At 41.0% G+C, this 17427-nt stretch overlaps 1 protein-coding gene across 1 annotated transcript in view; it reads left to right on the top strand.

The window, feature by feature from the left end:
- The window catches only part of slc2a15a (solute carrier family 2 member 15a), a 154600-nt gene that overhangs the window by 55765 nt on the left and 81408 nt on the right, over nt 1-17427 (top strand). Inside the window, exons 5-6 of the mRNA XM_062058896.1 lie at nt 10920-11065; nt 11260-11392. Of these exons, the coding sequence (XP_061914880.1) occupies nt 10920-11065; nt 11260-11392 (279 nt within the window). The remainder of the gene's footprint in view (nt 1-10919; nt 11066-11259; nt 11393-17427) is intronic.

Raw genomic sequence — 17427 nt, 5'->3', positions numbered from 1 at the left:
TAAGAACACAAACATCTTAAACTGAATTCTAATAACAACAGGCAGCCATTGGAAAGAAACTGGGCAGTAATGTGGTCTTTTTTTCTTGTTCCTGTGAGCAGGGGTGAAGCTGCATTTTGCATTAGCTGTAAACGGCAAGTGGAGGACTGGTTAATGCTAAAATAGAGAGAATTACAGTAGTCTCAGCAAGATGTTATCAGTGCATTCACGACTGTTTCTAAAGTGATTGATGGGCCTTTGTATATGATTTGACCTTCTGTAGTAAGGCAGTTTGAGCTTATTTGCTCGTCAATGTTACACAAATGATCAAAAAGAATACATAAATCAATAAAAGTTATGATTTTTTATCATTTGTAGGGTATACATGTAGACTATGTGCATGAAATATTGGAGCAATAGTATTTCCAACATGTCTAGGTCAGCCAATGAAAATACAGTTATTCCTCTAAGAAATCATACACTAAAGTGCAAGCACGTTTTCGTAAAATGTTTCAGCGTTGTCATGCTCCATCACAGAGAATAATTTCTGAGAGTTTGGAAGTCTAGAAAGTACAGGGCTGAACAAAATCTTAATTCTGCTATCCTAAAGAAAATACTGGTCAAATAATTGGCAGATTTGCATGACGCATGAAAGTTAGCCTCAAACGCAGCAGAGACAAATAATCATTAACTTAGAATTTAATGGCAGCAACACATTGCAAAAAGTTGGCACAGGGGCACTTTTACCACTGTGTTACCTGGTTTTTCCTTTTAACAACACTCAGTAAATGTTTGGGAACTGAGGAGACCCATTTTTGAAGCTTTTCAGGTGCAATTCTTTCCCATTCTTGCTTGATGTACAACTTAAGTTGTTCAACAGTCCGGGGGTCTCCGTTGTGGTATTTTACGCTTCATAATGCGCCACACATTTTCAATGGGAGACAGGTCTGGACTACAGGCAGGCCGGTCTAGTTACTATGAAGCCACGCTGTTGTAACACGTGGCTTGGCATTGTCTTGCTGAAATAAGCAGGGGCGTCCATGATAACGTTGCTTGGATGGCAACATATGTTGCTCCAAAAACTGTATGTACCTTTCAGCATTAATGGTGCCTTCACAGATGTGTAAGTTACCCATGCCTTGGTCACTAATACACCCCCATACCATCACAGATGCTGGCTTTTGAACTTCGCGCCTATAACAATCCGGATGGTTCTTTTCCTCTTTGTACCGGAGGACATGACGTTCAGTTTCCAAAAACAATTTGAAATGTGGACTTGTCAGACCACAGAACACTTTTCCACTTTGCATCAGTCCATCTTAGATGAGCTCGGGTCCAGCGAAGCCGGCGGCGTTTCTGGGTGTTGTTGATAAATGGCTTTCGCTTTGCATAGTAGACTTTTACTTGCACTTACAGATGTAGGGACCAAGTGTAGTTACTGACAGTGGTTTTCTGAACTGAGCCTATGTGGTGATACCCTTTGCACTCTGATGTTGGTTGTTGATGCAGTACCGCTTGAGGGATCGAAGGTCACGGGCATTGCTGCTTCCGTGCAGTGATTTCTCCAGATTCTCTGAACTTTTTGATGATATTACGGACCGTAGATGGTGAAATACCTAAATTCCTTGCAATAGCTCATTGAGAAATGTTGTTCTTAAACTGTTCGACAATTTTCTCACACATTTGTTCACAAAGTGGTGACCCTCGCCCCATCCTTGTTTGTGAGTGACTGAGCATTTTATGGAAGCTACTCTTATACTCAATCCTGGCACCCACCTGTTCCCAATTAGCCTGTTCACCTGCTAACTGTTTGATGAGCATTCCTCAACTTTCTCTGTCTTTTTGCCACTTGTGTCAGTTTTTTTAAACATGTTGCAGGCATGAAATTCTAAATGTGCTAATATTTGCAAAAAATAACGTTTTCCAATTGGAACGTTAAGTTTTTGGTCTTTGCAGTCTATTCAATTGAATATAGGTTGAAAAGTATTTGCAAATCATTGTATTCTGTTTTTATTTACGATTTACACAACGTGCCAACTTCACTAGTTTTGTACATGTACTGTCAACGTCAACGCATGCGATTAATAAAAAATATTACCTCGTTATCATGAGTGAATCAAATAAACGCAAAAGTCAGTGCCTATTGTTAGACGGTGCAAAGATGAGTGATGAGAGGTGGCCAATTTCACTTCAAAACACACTCAAATGGAACTTCAGATAAAACAGAGGTAATTGCAGCGACAAACTTTCTCATTATTGGCCACAACAAGTTCAAAACAGTATCTCAAAACAAAGCACAGGCAGGTTTTTTGCAGGGCATTAAAAAGCATTAAATGAATTTTGCATAAATGAACGCCTTAAATGACTTTAAAAAGCATTGAATTTGATGTCCTGAGAAACTAAATGATAGTAGGAAGTCAATCAGTCGACTGGTAAGTGAAAATGAACTCAATATCTTTGCGGGCATAGATACATTGCTACGTCTGTCTGTGTGTTTCTTTTCTTCAACTGCGACTTTCAAACGGCATACAAGAGGTCGTTTAAAAGTGTGAAAAGTTCTGCCTCCATACGGCAAATAAAACGGTACTGGGGGCCCAAACTTTGATGACTGTAGGCGTGTAGTCCTTAACAGACACACATACAACACATTCAGTGGCCTAGTGGTTTGAATGTCTGCCCTGAGATCGGTAGGTTGTGAGTTCAAACCCCGGCCGAGTCATTCCAAAGACTATAAAAATGGGACCCATTACCTCAAGGGTCTGAATTGGACATGTTTAACGATTAAGAGGGTGTAAAATACAATTAAAGATGTTTAATCGACTCAGTTTATTTTAATGCATCTAAAGGATGCAAATATCATTGTATGATGTGTCTTTTTCTTGTTTAAAGGAAGAGTAAATGCTGATGTCAAAGGTCCACTATGTCAAGTTGTTAATGGGTGTGTTTACTATCTGTATCTTGTTTGCTATATTATTGCAAATACTTTCAAAATGTGCTTTTAATTCTTTACTTACTGTCATCAAGTTTTAGGCAAATTAATAACAACAAAATTGCATTTGTGTCCAAATATTGAGGTATTTTGTTAAGCACATTTTATATATGCAAGCAAGTAATAACATATGTTTAAACATGATTAATCAAAGCTTAAGAGTGTGATTGATCTGATAAAAGAAAAATCATATATATATACACTACCGTTCAAAAGTTTGGGGTCACATTTAAATGTCCTTATTTTTGAAGGAAAAGCACTGTACTTTTCAATGAAGATAACTTTAAACTAGTCTTAACTTTAAAGAAATACACTCTATACATTGCTAATGTGGTAAATGACTATTCTAGCTGTAAATGTCTGGTTTTTGGTGCAATATCTACATTGCAGAGGCCCATTTCCAGAAACTATCACTCCAGTGTTCTAATGGTACAATGTGTTTGCTCATTGGCTCAGAAGGCTAATTGATGATTAGAAAACCCTTGTGCAATCATGTTCACACATCTGAAAACAGTTTAGCTCGTTACAGAAGCTACAAAACTGACCTTCCGTAGAGCAGATTGAGTTTCTGGAGCATCACATTTGTGGGGTCAATTAAACGCTCAAAATGGCCAGAAAAAGAGAACTTTCATCTGAAACTCCACAGTCTATTCTTGTTCGTAGAAATGAATCTATTCCACAAAATTGTTTGGGTGACCCCAAACTTTTGAACGTCAACAAATGCGTGAGCAATTGTTGAACAGTTTAAGAAAAACCTTTCTCAACCAGCTATTGCAAGGAAATTAGGGATTTCACCATCTACGGTCCGTAATATCATCAAAGGGTTCAGAGAATCTGGAGAAATCACTGCACGTAAGCAGCTAAGCCCGTGACCTTCGATCCCTCAGGCTGTACTGCATCAACAAGCGACATCAGTGTGTAAAGAATATCACCACATGGGCTCAGGAACACTTCAGAAACCCACTGTCAGTAACTACAGTTGGTCGCTACATCTGTAAGTGCAAGTTAAAACTCTCCTATGCAAGGCGAAAACCGTTTATCAACAACACCCAGAAACACCGTCGGCTTCGCTGGGCCTGAGCTCATCTAAGATGGACTGATACAAAGTGGAAAAGTGTTCTGTGGTCTGACGAGTCCACATTTCAAATTGTTTTTGGAAACTGTGGACGTCGTGTCCTCCGGACCAAAGAGGAAAAGAACCATCCGGATTGTTATAGGTGCAAAGTTGAAAAGCCAGCATCTGTCATGGTATGGGGGTGTATTAGTGCCCAAGACATGGGTAACTTACACATCTGTGAAGGCGCCATTAATGCTGAAAGGTACATACAGGTTTTGGAGCAACATATGTTGCCATCCAAGCAACGTTATCATGGACACCCCTGCTTATTTCAGCAAGACAATGCCAAGCCACGTGTTACATCAACGTGGCTCATAGTAAAACAGTGCGGGTACTAGACTGGCCTGCCTGTAGTCCAGACCTGTCTCCCATTGAAAATGTGTGGCGCATTATGAAGCCTAAAATAGCACAACGGAGACCCCCGGACTGTTGAACAACTTAAGCTGTACATCAAGCAAGAATGGGAAATAATTCCACCTGAGAAGCTTAAAAAATGTGTCTCCTCGGTTCCCAAATGTTTACTGAGTGTTGTTAAAAGGAAAGGCCATGTAACACAGTGGTGAACATGCCCTTTCCCAACTACTTTGGCACGTGTTGCAGCCAAGAAATTCTAAGTTAATTATTATTTGCAAAATAAAAATTAAGTTTATGAGTTTGAACATCAACTATCTTGTCTTTGTAGTGCATTCAATTGAATATGGGCTGAAAAGGATTTGCAAATCATTGTATTCCGTTTATATTTACATCTAACACAATTTCCCAACTCATATGGAAACGGGGTTTGTATATTAGGCTGTCAAAATGTTACACGTTAACTCATATGATTGATCACAAAACATGATCACAATAATCATATGTACACACAGATTAATGAACCAAATGATGTTTTCCTCACACGTTTTTTTTTACTTTAACCGTGGATGGTTACCTGAAAGGCGGTGTGGGTTGTTATACGGTCAGTGATCGGGTCAGTGCATTGATAAATCAGGAGACTGATTGGTGAGCTCCCTTCAAAATACACCCCGATTAGACCTTAGATAATACTGTTACCACGTTTTGAGCAAAATTAATTATATACAGTATATTTAGTAAACATTTTACATTTTTGTTTGACATTCTGACAATAAAATGGCATTTTTGTTAAAATATTGGAGTATTTTTTTAAATTATTAAAATTGTTGCAAGCAAATTTACTATGATTAATCAATATTAAAAAATTATTTATCTGATTTAAATAAATATTATTTGACATCTCTCTCTCTCTCTCTCTCCCTCTCTTTCTCTCTCTCTCTCTCTGTCTATATATATATATATATATATATATATATATATATATATATATATATATATATATATATATATATAACTCAAAACATTTATTTCAGTGTTATAACAAATATGGACTGTTCATATGATTACAGGAGGGTAAACTAAAGAAGCACTAGCTGTGCTGATGCTACAATACAACTGGTGTAGTTTGAAAACAGTATTAGATGTAATTTTAATAAATTATATGTGAAATGTAAAAACAAATGTAGAATGGTGTTTTTGCATGCTGTTTCTGTTATCTGACAAATAAATCTTGTGTTGAATTATTTTTATTATATTTATTTATTTATTTATTTTTATACATTTTTTATTAATCAATCCAACAAAACAATACACAGCAATACCATAATAATGCAATCCAATTCCAAAACCAAACCCGACCCAGCAACATTCAGAATAGCAATAAACAGAGCAATTGAGAGGACACACAAACATGGCACAGAACAATCTATAAGTAGTGAAACAAAAATGAATAGTATCTACAGTATCAATATTAGTAACAATTTCAACATCGCAGTGATTAAAAATCCCTCATTGACATTATCATTACAGACATTTATAAAAAAAATAAAATAAAATAAAAGAACAATAGTGTCACAGTGGCTTACACTTGCATCGCATCTCATAAGCTCGACAACACACTGTGTCCAATATTTTCACAAAGATAAAATAAGTCATATTTTTGGTTCATTTAATAGTTAAAACACATTTAAAAAATGGATCCCATATTCCAATATATGACTCATTATTATCTAAACTACGGTAAATGGAGTTTGTCAGGTTTGTCACTGACAGTTCAGTTATGTTTTGGTTTTTCCTGTCTTTGTTTCCTGTCAGCGCTCTTATTTTGGTTTCTTCCTGATTATCTCCCTGAGTGCTTTGTCCCCTCAGCTGTGGCTGATTGGCACCTGGCCACACCTGGTGTCAATCAGCCAGCTGCTATTTGAACCTGCCTTCCTCTCCAGTCAGTGCTGGATTATTGTCACTACTACCTGTCATAATACTTGTCGTTGTAGCTCTGTCTACTTTTGTTCACTCTGCTCATGTCATAGTTCCTTCGTGTCACATTAAGCGTTTTTGTTTCTTGTCGACAGTTAGCCTTTGTGCTATTTTAGTTCATAGCCAAGTTTGTTCTCCGCCTTGTGCGCGCTAGTGATGGGTTGATGAGGCGTCATTAAGCGTTTCGACACATTGCAAAACTGTATTGATACTGTGATGATACTGTGCCACTAAATACTGACATCTGCTGGACATTAAAAATCCCTACAGGCAACCTATGGACCGACTCAACTGACACTGATTTTATGACCTAGTATATACAATAATATAAACCAAGTGATTGTATTTCATTTAGGATTATTTCATATCTTCATTTAAATAAAAATATATTTTTATCTTTTTTAGATACAGTCAATAAATAATGTGAACATGTATCATAACATGGAAAACTAAGAGAACGTGTTGTGAATGAGGATGCTTGTGGACTGGGAATTTTTATTTTATTTTTTTTACACATTTTTATTTAAAAAAAACAGTTTTTCCAACGTATTGAATTTTAGATGATTTCTCTTAGTTATTATTTATCCGGCTGTAGAAAAGACCCGCTCACAGGCAATGTTCCCTCTAATTGTTCATGTGTCTGAACAAACACAAAAACTCCCTGAACATTCAGTGGAGCACATGTGAGCAACATCACATGTGGCAATACCAGCAGCACACCTGTTTCAAACCAATCTTTTATAATAACACTCAAATGAGAGGAGTCATTTTCATGAGGTTATTTTGGAATATTAGTGATTTGGCCCACTTGTAATGAAAATAAAAGAAATCTTGTTTTTCATAAACTATGGATTAGTATTGTACAATATGTCTGGGTGGGGGTCCTGCTTTGGAAATCATTTGTACCCCTTTCAGAGATCACATTTAGTTCCCCTTAAACATCCTCATGTTGCACAATGAAATGTAAGCATAGGATGAAGTGTGCATTCCTGTAACTTTCTCTAGTAACAGCATTCCATGATTAATATAAATAAATTAACATTAATTATAAATGACAGTAGAATAAGCACACGTATGACTGAGGAATCATAGTGTAACTTTGTGTGGTGTTTGAGTTGTCTGACTTTTTGTGTGGCCATAAACGCACCAGTGGCTTAGTGCTATGTGTGTTGGTGACAGATGACAAGTTGGTTTTGGCCTGGTTTGTACGGCAGAAAATGACTAGTTTTTCGAGATAAAAGTTTTTTACTCATGTTTTTGGTGTGGTTATGGCCGAATATAAACAGTTTTGCTCAATAAAGTGATCGATATAATTCCTGTCCTCGAAGCATCTCGATAGAAGTTACAATAATTGAACGGTGTTGACGAACACCGTTAGGGCCGCTTGTTGTCACTGTCACTCAGAGTTGCATTGCAAAATTACACAGAATAAATGTGTTTATTTTGTTTAGAATTCAGATGGGTTTGATTTGGTGCGCGGCATATATTTGCTGTGCGCAGAGGACGCATGAGCAGTGCGCAATTGCGCAGGCGCGCACCTTAGAGGGAACATTGCTCACAGGGCACAGAGGAGGCGGGAGTGCGACACAGTTCGCGTATCGGTCACGTGACCAAAACAGCTCATGATCGGTCACATGACTTTCTAAAAGCGGTACGCGCACCGACACAGGGTTTCGCTCTATGAGCTCGACGCATGCGCCGATGCATCGGTGTTGCCGGACCCATCACTAGTGCGCGCCTTTTGTTTGTACCTTTTTGTTTGTTTTTGTTGCTATAGTGTTAAATTAAATCATGTTTTCTCGCACAATGCCTGCCGCCTTCTCTGCATCTTGGGGTTCGTCACCTACAAACTCTGACATAATAATCCAGCCAAATTCGCACCTCGCAGAGATGTCCATGGCGGAGAGGCTTAACAAAGCTTTGGAATTAATGGCTAATTTGAAGAGAAGTCCGGCCGCTTTTCAAGCCCTCTCCCACCCACCCCTGTCGTCTGTGGGCCTATCTGGGGACGTCTGGGATCCGTCCCTTGGGGGGGGGGCTATGAGTAGCTGTGCAGCTGGGGAGGCACAGCTACTTCTCGCCCCAGTGGGTCTGCAAGAGACGGCACCATCTCCGAGGGGTCTGCAACAGACGGCGCCATCTCTGAGGGGTCTGCAACAGACGCCACCATCATCTCCTTCGGGTCTGCAACCTACGGCGCCACAATGCACTCCGGTGGGCCGGCAGACGCCACCATGCACTCCGGTGGGCCGGCAGACGCCACCATGCACTCCGGTGGGCCAGCAGACGCCACCATGCATTCCGGTGGGTCTACAACCTGCTGCACCACCATGCATTCCGGTGGGTCTACAACCTGCGGCACCACCATGCACTCCGGTGGGTCTACAACCTACGGCACCACCATGCACTATGGTTGGTCTACAACCTACGGCACCACCATGCACTCCGGTGGGTCTACAACCTACGGCACCACCATCCTCTCAGGTGGGCCAGCAGAGGGCGCCACCACCATCCTCTCCGGTGGGCCAGCAGAGGGCGCCACCACCATCCTCTCCGGTGGGCCAGTAGAGGGCGACACCATCGTCTCCGATGGGTCCTCCCACGCCGGCGGTCGAGCCGCCTGGCCAATTGCGGCGACGTTCAATTCGCCGTCGCCACCTAACTCTTCCCCGCTGGTTGCGGGGACACTTGTCCTGGTGGCCCACCTCCTTGTCCTCCCTCCACCCTCCCGTGACTTTGGACTGTTTTTTTTGGGGGGGGGGGTTTGTTTAAAAACGTCTGGTATCCGTTATGGGAAGGGGGGCTATTGTCAGGTTTGTCACTAACAGTTCAGTTATGTTTTGGTTTTTCCTGTCTTTGTTTCCTGTCAGCGCTCTTATTTTGGTTTCTTCCTGATTATCTCCCTGAGTGCTTTGTCCCCTCAGCTGTGGCTGATTGGCTCCTGGCCACACCTGGTGTCAATCAGCCAGCTGCTATTTGAACCTGCCTTCCTCTCCAGTCAGTGCTGGATTATTGTCACTACTACCTGTCATAATACTTGTCATTGTAGCTCTGTCTACTTTTGTTCACTCTGCTCATGTCATAGTTCCTTCGTGTCACATTAAGTGTTTTTGTTTCTTGTCGACAGTTAGCCTTTTTGCTATTTTAGTTCATAGCCAAGTTTGTTCTCCGCCTTGTGCGCGCCTTTTGTTTGTACCCTTTTGTTTGTTTTTTATGCTATAGTATTAAATTAAATTAAATTAAAAAGTTTTCTCTCACAATGCCTGCCGCCTTCTCTGCATCTTGGGGTTTGTCACCTACAAACTCTGACACCGTTTTTTCTACTGATATCATCTCCATAGCTTGTGTGTACCAGTTAGTATGTGTTGGACTATCAACATCTATCCATTTTTTTAATATTACCCTTTTTGTTATTATGCATATTGAAAGAAATGCATTTTTACTCTTTGATGACACGTTACTAAATTGATGGAGATCCCCAAGAATACAAGTTTGCAGTGTCATTGGGATGTTTATATTAAGGAATGTAATAATGAGTCATATATTGGAATATGGGATCCATCCATCCATTTTCTACCACTTGTCCCTTTTGGGGTCGTGGGGGGTGCTAGAGCCTATCTCAGCTGCATTCGGCCGGAAGGCGGACCCTGGACAAGTCGCCACCTCATCGCAGGGCCAACACAGAAAGACAAACAACATTCACACTCACATTCACACACCAGGGCCAATTTAGTGTTGCCAATCAACCTATCCCCAGGTGCATGTTTTTGGCGGTGGGAGGAAGCTGGAGTACCCGGAGGGAACCCACACAGTCACGGGGAGAACATCGGATCCATTTTTTAAATTTGCTTCTTTTGTTGTTTTCAACCATAACTCTTTTATTCTCTGACATTCCCACAATAAATAAACAAGAGTTGCCTCGGCTGCCCGACACTTCATACATAACTTGCTATCTACTACACCGATTTTAAACAGCTGAGAAGATGTACAATACAATCTATTCAAGATCTTAAATTGAGTCAGCTTATCTTTAATGCTTCTAAAGAGTTTATTGGCATTTTTCCAAATATCAATCCATATGTCTCTTTCATCTAAAATGTTTAAGTCGATCATCTATTTCCAAACACATGCATCATTTGCATTTCAATAGTCGTATTGGTTGTAGCATATCTTCAAGAATTCATCAACACAATTAAGAAATTAATTCAACTATTTTATGGAATAATAAATGAACACCATACTTGGTGTTCATTTATGCATATTGAAATTAATGGACATGTGTATTTTATGTAATAATAAATGAACACCATACTTGGTGTTCATTAATAGTTTAATTATTTTTTTAATTGTGTTGATTAATTATTCAAGATATGTTACAACCAATACGACTAACCAATGAAGATGTTTGTATTTTAATTATGTTGTAATCAACATTCTTAATTATGATGTTTATAAATGGCCGACCGGGTACAATTTAAACATTATCTTTCTTTGTTTTTATTGCAGGTATCTCTTTAAGTGTAGTTCCCATGTACCTGGGCGAGATTGCACCCAAGAACCTGCGGGGCTTTTTGGGGTTGGTGCCAAGCATCTTCATCGGACTTGGTGTCTTCATTGCCCAAGTCCTTGGATTAAATGAACTTTTAGGAAAGGTACACAATGGTACATTAACATGTCAACCAAACATGAATGACATGTGTTTGTCTTAACTCCTATATGTATACCGGTATTAATATTTCTGTCAGGCACATATTAATGTGAAGCTGAGTGGCTGAAAGTGACATGATAACATTACCTAATGGTTGTGTCTTAAATTACGCTTCTGTGTGCAATTTATGTCTCACAGGAAGAACACTGGCCTCTGTTCCTATCTGTGCTAGTGGTACCCACAATTATCCAGTTGATGCTGTTGCCATGGTTCCCAGAGAGCCCCAGATACCTGCTGATTGAGAAGCACAATGTCCACGCTACCATCACAGGTCAGTGCTGGTGTACATGAGCTGGCAGATATTTTTAACTAGCGATTTTTCTGGAGCAAACTTTTTTTTTTACTTTTATAATGATGTGTTCCATTTGTACTGGGAAAAAGGAATTTCCAAGTTCAGAGTCGGAATATTAAATGGAACGCCCCTTGAGGTCGGCTTTCCTACTCGGAAAGTCGGAGCACTTTCACCACCCCCGAGTTTGTCTCAAAGATGGCTGCTCTGCTTCTATAATATCCGTTATTAGCACTTCTGATTCGTTTTTGTCACACTAAATCAGCCAAATACAATGTATTGTTGGACGTTCTTATATAGTAATGTCACTGTAGTGTAAACTACATTTATTTCATGTGGTATATACGCTGTAAGAATAACTATTGTAAGAATAAAGTAGAATTTCAGTTGCCATTTTTAAAAATTCCAAAAAAATGTGGTCTGAGCAGTCTGACCAGTCAAACAAGCAACAGCCAGTATTAGGGGTGTAACAAGAGCTGGGCGATATGGCAAAAAAATAAATCACAGTTATCCATCCATCCATCCATCTTCAACCGCTTATCCAGAATCGGGTCGCGGGGGCAACAGCTCCAGCAGAGACCCCCAGACTTCCCTCTCCAGAGCAACATTAGCAACTTCCTCCTGGGGAATCCCAAAGCGTTCCCAGGCCAGAGAGGAGATGTAATCCCCCCATCTGGTCCTTGGCCTGCCACGGGGTCTCCTCCCAGTGGGACGTGCAACGAGGACCTCCCTAGGGAGACGCCCGTGAGGCATCCGCACAAGATGCCTGAACCACCTAAGCTGACTCCTTTCCAAGCGAAGGAGCAGCGGCTCTACTCCGAGTCTCTCTCAGGGTGAGAAGTTCAGTCACCCATCTCTAAGGGAGATGCCAGCCACCCTTCTGAGGAAACTCATTTTGGCCGCTTGTACCCACGATCTTATTCTTTCAGTCATGACCCACACTTCATGACCATAGGTGAGAGTAGGAATATAGATAGCTCGGTAGACCGAGAGCTTTGCCTTCTGGCTCAGCTCTCGTTTCGTCACAACAGTGCGGCAGAGAGACTGCAATACTGCCCCAGCTGCTCCGATTCTCCGGCTGATTTCCTTCTCCATCTTTCCCTCACTCGTGAACAAGACCCAGAGATACTTAAACTCCTCCACCTGGGACAGAGTCTCGTCCTCTACCTGGACTGTACAAACCATCTGTTTCCTGCTGAGAACCATGGCCTCAGATTTGGAGATGCTGATCCTCATTCCAGCCGCTGAATACTCGGCTGCAAACCGATCCAGTGAGAGCTGAAGGTCACGAACCGAAGGTGCCATCAGGACCACATCATCTGCAAAAAGCAGTGACGCAACCTTAAGCCCCCCGAGACGTATACCCTCTTCGCCATGGCCACGACTCTGCCTAGAAATCCTGTCCATGAAAATCACTAACAGGATAGGTGACAGAGCGCAGCCCTGGCGGAGACCAACCCCCCCCTTGAAACGGATCCGACTTACATCCAAGCACCCAGACACAACTCTTGCTTGGGTTGTACAGAGATTGGATGTCCCTCAGCAGGGTTCCCCTCACTCCGTACTCCCTCAGCACCTCCCACAAGATCTCCCGGGGGACCCGGTCATACGCCTTCTACAAATCCAAAAAGCACATGTAGACTGGATAGGCATACATCCAGGCCTTCTCCAGGATTCCCGCAAGAGTAAAGAGCTGGTCAGTTGTTCCACGACCAGGACGGAATCCACATTGCTCCTCTTGAATCTGAGGTTCGACTATCGGTCGGACCCTCCTTTCCAGTACCTTGGCGTAAACTTTCCCAGGGAGGCTGAGTAGTGTGATACCCCTGTAATTAGCACACACCCTCTGGTCCCCCTTTTTGAAAAGGGGAAACACCACCGCAGTCTGCCACTCCCTCGGCACTGTCCCAGACTTCCACGCAATGTTGAAAAGGCGTATCAACCAAGACAGCCCCTCAACACCCAGAGCCTTCAGCATTTCTGGACAGATCTCGTCAACCCCCGGAGCTTTGCCACTGTGAAGTTGTCTAACTACCTCAGTGACTTCACTCCGAGAGATCGACGTCGATCCCCCATCATCCTCAGGCTATGCTCCTGTCAGGGAGGGTGTGTCTTATGTAGTTGGGTTCAGGAGTTCCTCAAAGTGCTCTTTCCAACGCCCTACGACTTCCTCACTTGAAGTCAGCAAAGTCCCATCCCTGCCGTACACAGCTTGGATGGTTCCCCGCTTCCCCCTCCTGAGGTGCCGTATGGTCTTCCAGAACAGCTTTGGTGCCGCCCGATAGTCCTTCTCCATGGATGTGGGCTCTGTACCGAGGATGTCGTTGTGGCTTGTACAGCCCTTTGAGACACTTGTGATTTAGGGCTATATAAATAAACATTGATTGATTGATTGATTGATTCCCCGAACTGCTCCCAGACCCTCTGCTTAGCCTCGTCCACAGCCACGGCCGCTGCCCTTCGGGCCTGTCGGTACCTTGCAACTGCCTCCGTAGTCCCCTGGGATAACATACCCCGTAGGACTCCTTCTTCAGTCAGACGGCTTACCTGACCACCGCTGTCCACCAGGGTGTTTGAGGGTTACCGCCCCTTGAGGCACCTAAGACCTTCTGGCCACAGCTCGCAGCTGCAGCTTTAGCAATAGAGGCTTTGAACATTGCCCATTCCTGTTCAATGCCCCCAACCTCCACAGGGATGGCAGAGAAGTCCCGCCGGAGGTGGGAGTTGAAGTCCTTCCGGACAGAGGACTCCTCCAAACGTTCCCAGTTCACCCGCACTACACGCTTGGGTTTGCCAGGTCTGTCCAGAGGTTCCCCCGCCATCTGACCAAATTCACCACCAGATGGTGATCAGTTGACAGTTCAGCCCCTCTCTTCACCCGAGTGTCCAAAACATACGGCCTCAGATCAGCTGATACGATTACAAAATCGATCATTGATCTTTGGCCTACGGTGCTCTGGTGCCAGGTACACCTATGAGCATCCTTATGCTTGAACATGGTGTTTGTTATCGCAAGTCCGTAACTAGCACAGAAGTCCAATAACAATCCACCACTCAGGTTCAGATCAGGGAGACCGTTCCTCCCAATCAGGCCAGTCCAAGTATCACTGTCATTGCCCACGTGCGCGTTGAAGTCCCCCAGCAAGACTATGGAATCCCCTGCCGGCGCCCCATACAATACCCCATGCAAGGTATCCAAGAAGGCCGAATACTCTGAACTCTTGTTTGGTGCGTACGTACAAACAATAATAAATAATAATAATGAATTAGATTTATATCGCGCTTTTCTATTGTTAGATACTCAAAGCGCTCACAGAGAAGTGGGAACCCATCAGTCAAATCACAGTTAATTTTTTAAATTTCACCGATCTCCATTAATATCACACTTTTATTTTTTTAAATTAAGTTGGAATGTCCTGTGCAGGGTTATACAGAGTACCGTTGCATTTCTACTGTTAACTACTGCAGTATCGTGTGACAGACATTTCTGCCATGTTTGATTGAAGTAATATATGCTAACAGTTGACAACTGTCATTTTGTTCATATCTATAATTGTGTTTACTAGAGCTGTAACAATACAGATAACCACGCTACGGTCCGTGCCTCAGTTTTAGGACTATGGTTTTGCTTCTTTTTCGGTACGTTTTGTGGGGGTAAAGAGAACAACTTTTTTCTTCTCAAAGTTATTTAGTTTTTTGCTTGTCATCACAAACATTCTTCAGTAAACAAAGTATCATTGGTGTAGTGAATACTCCGAGAATTTTATTCCAAGTTAACATTTATTAAACAACACTTTCCAAGGACAATTTTTTTATTTTATTGACTTGCATACATCAGTGCTTCTCACCAGAGTGTTGTAAGACTGTAAATTCTAACTCTTAAGTTCTGTAGCTTATAGGAACACGCGGTAGAAAATGGATGGATGGGATGGATATTTAATAAAAGTACATTAAAGTGCTGTTTGAATTTGAGTTACTGTGTAATATTGCGTACCAACACATAAACAAAGTATTACTACCTCCGAGGTGTTAATCAAGGCTCAAGTGGTTCGTTTTGCTCACAGACATTTATTTTAGCCACGCCTTCTTCACGTTACCAACGATGCCAAATAAAATGCCGTCAGAACTAATAAAATAAGCAAACAGAACTTACAATTAGTCTGACATCCAATAAAATAAAACACATTGATTTCACAACATGTCAGAAAGAATCATACCTCATTGGCTTCATAAACTCCAAGGGAATATATAACGTTTATTTTCAATCTGAGACTCCATTAACGTCTTCCACATCAAACACTTGTTGTCTCATGCTGTTTCCTTAATTCCGTCACATATTAATTGTCCCCCTAACAATGTGACCAACCGGAACAAAAAATATGTTTCCCTCCAATTTACATGGGTTTTGTAACAAAAAAAAAAGTTAACATAAACTTGCATGAATTAACCCAAGGAAATACTTTTTAATCACATGATGTGTACAATATGAACTTATATTTATGCATTGTATTTATTTATTCTCACCAACTATGAAATTATATAACAAATATACATGTTACTTCTGTCAGCAGCTACACAAAGTTTAATGATTATTTCAGGAACACAATGTTTTTTATCCACAAACTCAAAGATGATTTGAACAGAAAGTGTTTTAGTGCGATGATGATGATGATGATGATGATGATATCAAAGGAGTTGAATCTTTGCAGACACATAAACAAAAAGTCTGATTAAAATATTTAAATATAAAAATGCATTTTTCTGATTAAATTAGTGAATGTGTTAATTTTGCCAATCAGGACCAATACAGTATAGTTCAGTCGCAAAGACATGTGAGTGCTTGCGAGTCTGCATTCAGGGCAGGACTATTGTGCAGCATAACGTGAACTAAAGCAGTCAGTGAGACTGAAGTCTATGAGGGGCCGTTAGGGACATTATTCAGAATTACCTCTTACATACACTACTGAAATGCTCTCGCATAGACAACTGAAATGTTTTTCTCTTATACACACTACTGAAATACTCTTACATACACTACTGAAATGCTCTCACATAAACAACTAAAATGTTTTCTCTCACACACCCTACTGAAACACTCTTATACACACTACTGAAACACTCTTATACACACTGCTGAAACACTCTTACATACACTACTGAAATGCTCTCACATAAACAACTGAAATGTTTTTTTCTCACACACCCTACTGAAACACTCGTATACACACTACTGAAACACTCTTACATACACTACTGAAATGCTCTCACATAAACAACTAAAATGTTTTCTCTTACACACCCTACTGAACACTCTTATACACACTACTGAAACACTCTCACATACACTACTGAAATGCTCTCACATAAACAACTAAAATGTTTTCTCTAACACACTACTGAAACACTCTTATACACACTACTGAAACACTCTTACATACACTACTGAAATGCTCTCGCATAAACAACTGAAATGTTTTTCTCTTATACACACTACTGAAATACTCTTACATACACTACTGAAATGCTCTCACATAAACAACTAAAATGTTTTCTCTCACACACCCTACTGAAACACTCTTATACACATTACTGAAACACTCTTATACACACTGCTGAAACACTCTTACATACACTACTGACATGCTCTCACATAAACAACTGAAATGTTTTTCTCTCACACACCCTACTGAAACACTCTTATACACACTACTGAAACACTCTCACATACACTACTGAAATGCTCTCACATAAACAACGAAAATGTTTTCTCTCACACACTACTGAAACACTCTTATACACACTACTGAAACACTCTTACATACACTACTAAAATGCTCTCACATAAACAACTGAAATCTTTTTCTCTCACACACTACTGAAACACTCTTATACACACTACTGAAACACACTACTAAAATGCTCTCACATAAACAACTGACATTTTTCTCACACACTACTGAAACACTCTTATACACACTACTGAAACACTCTATATATACTACTGAAATGCTCTCACA

This window comes from Entelurus aequoreus, linkage group LG09 (genome assembly GCF_033978785.1).
Source record: "Entelurus aequoreus isolate RoL-2023_Sb linkage group LG09, RoL_Eaeq_v1.1, whole genome shotgun sequence".
Classification (NCBI taxonomy): Eukaryota; Metazoa; Chordata; class Actinopteri; order Syngnathiformes; family Syngnathidae; genus Entelurus; species Entelurus aequoreus.
This window is presented reverse-complemented; position numbering and strand designations above follow the sequence as displayed.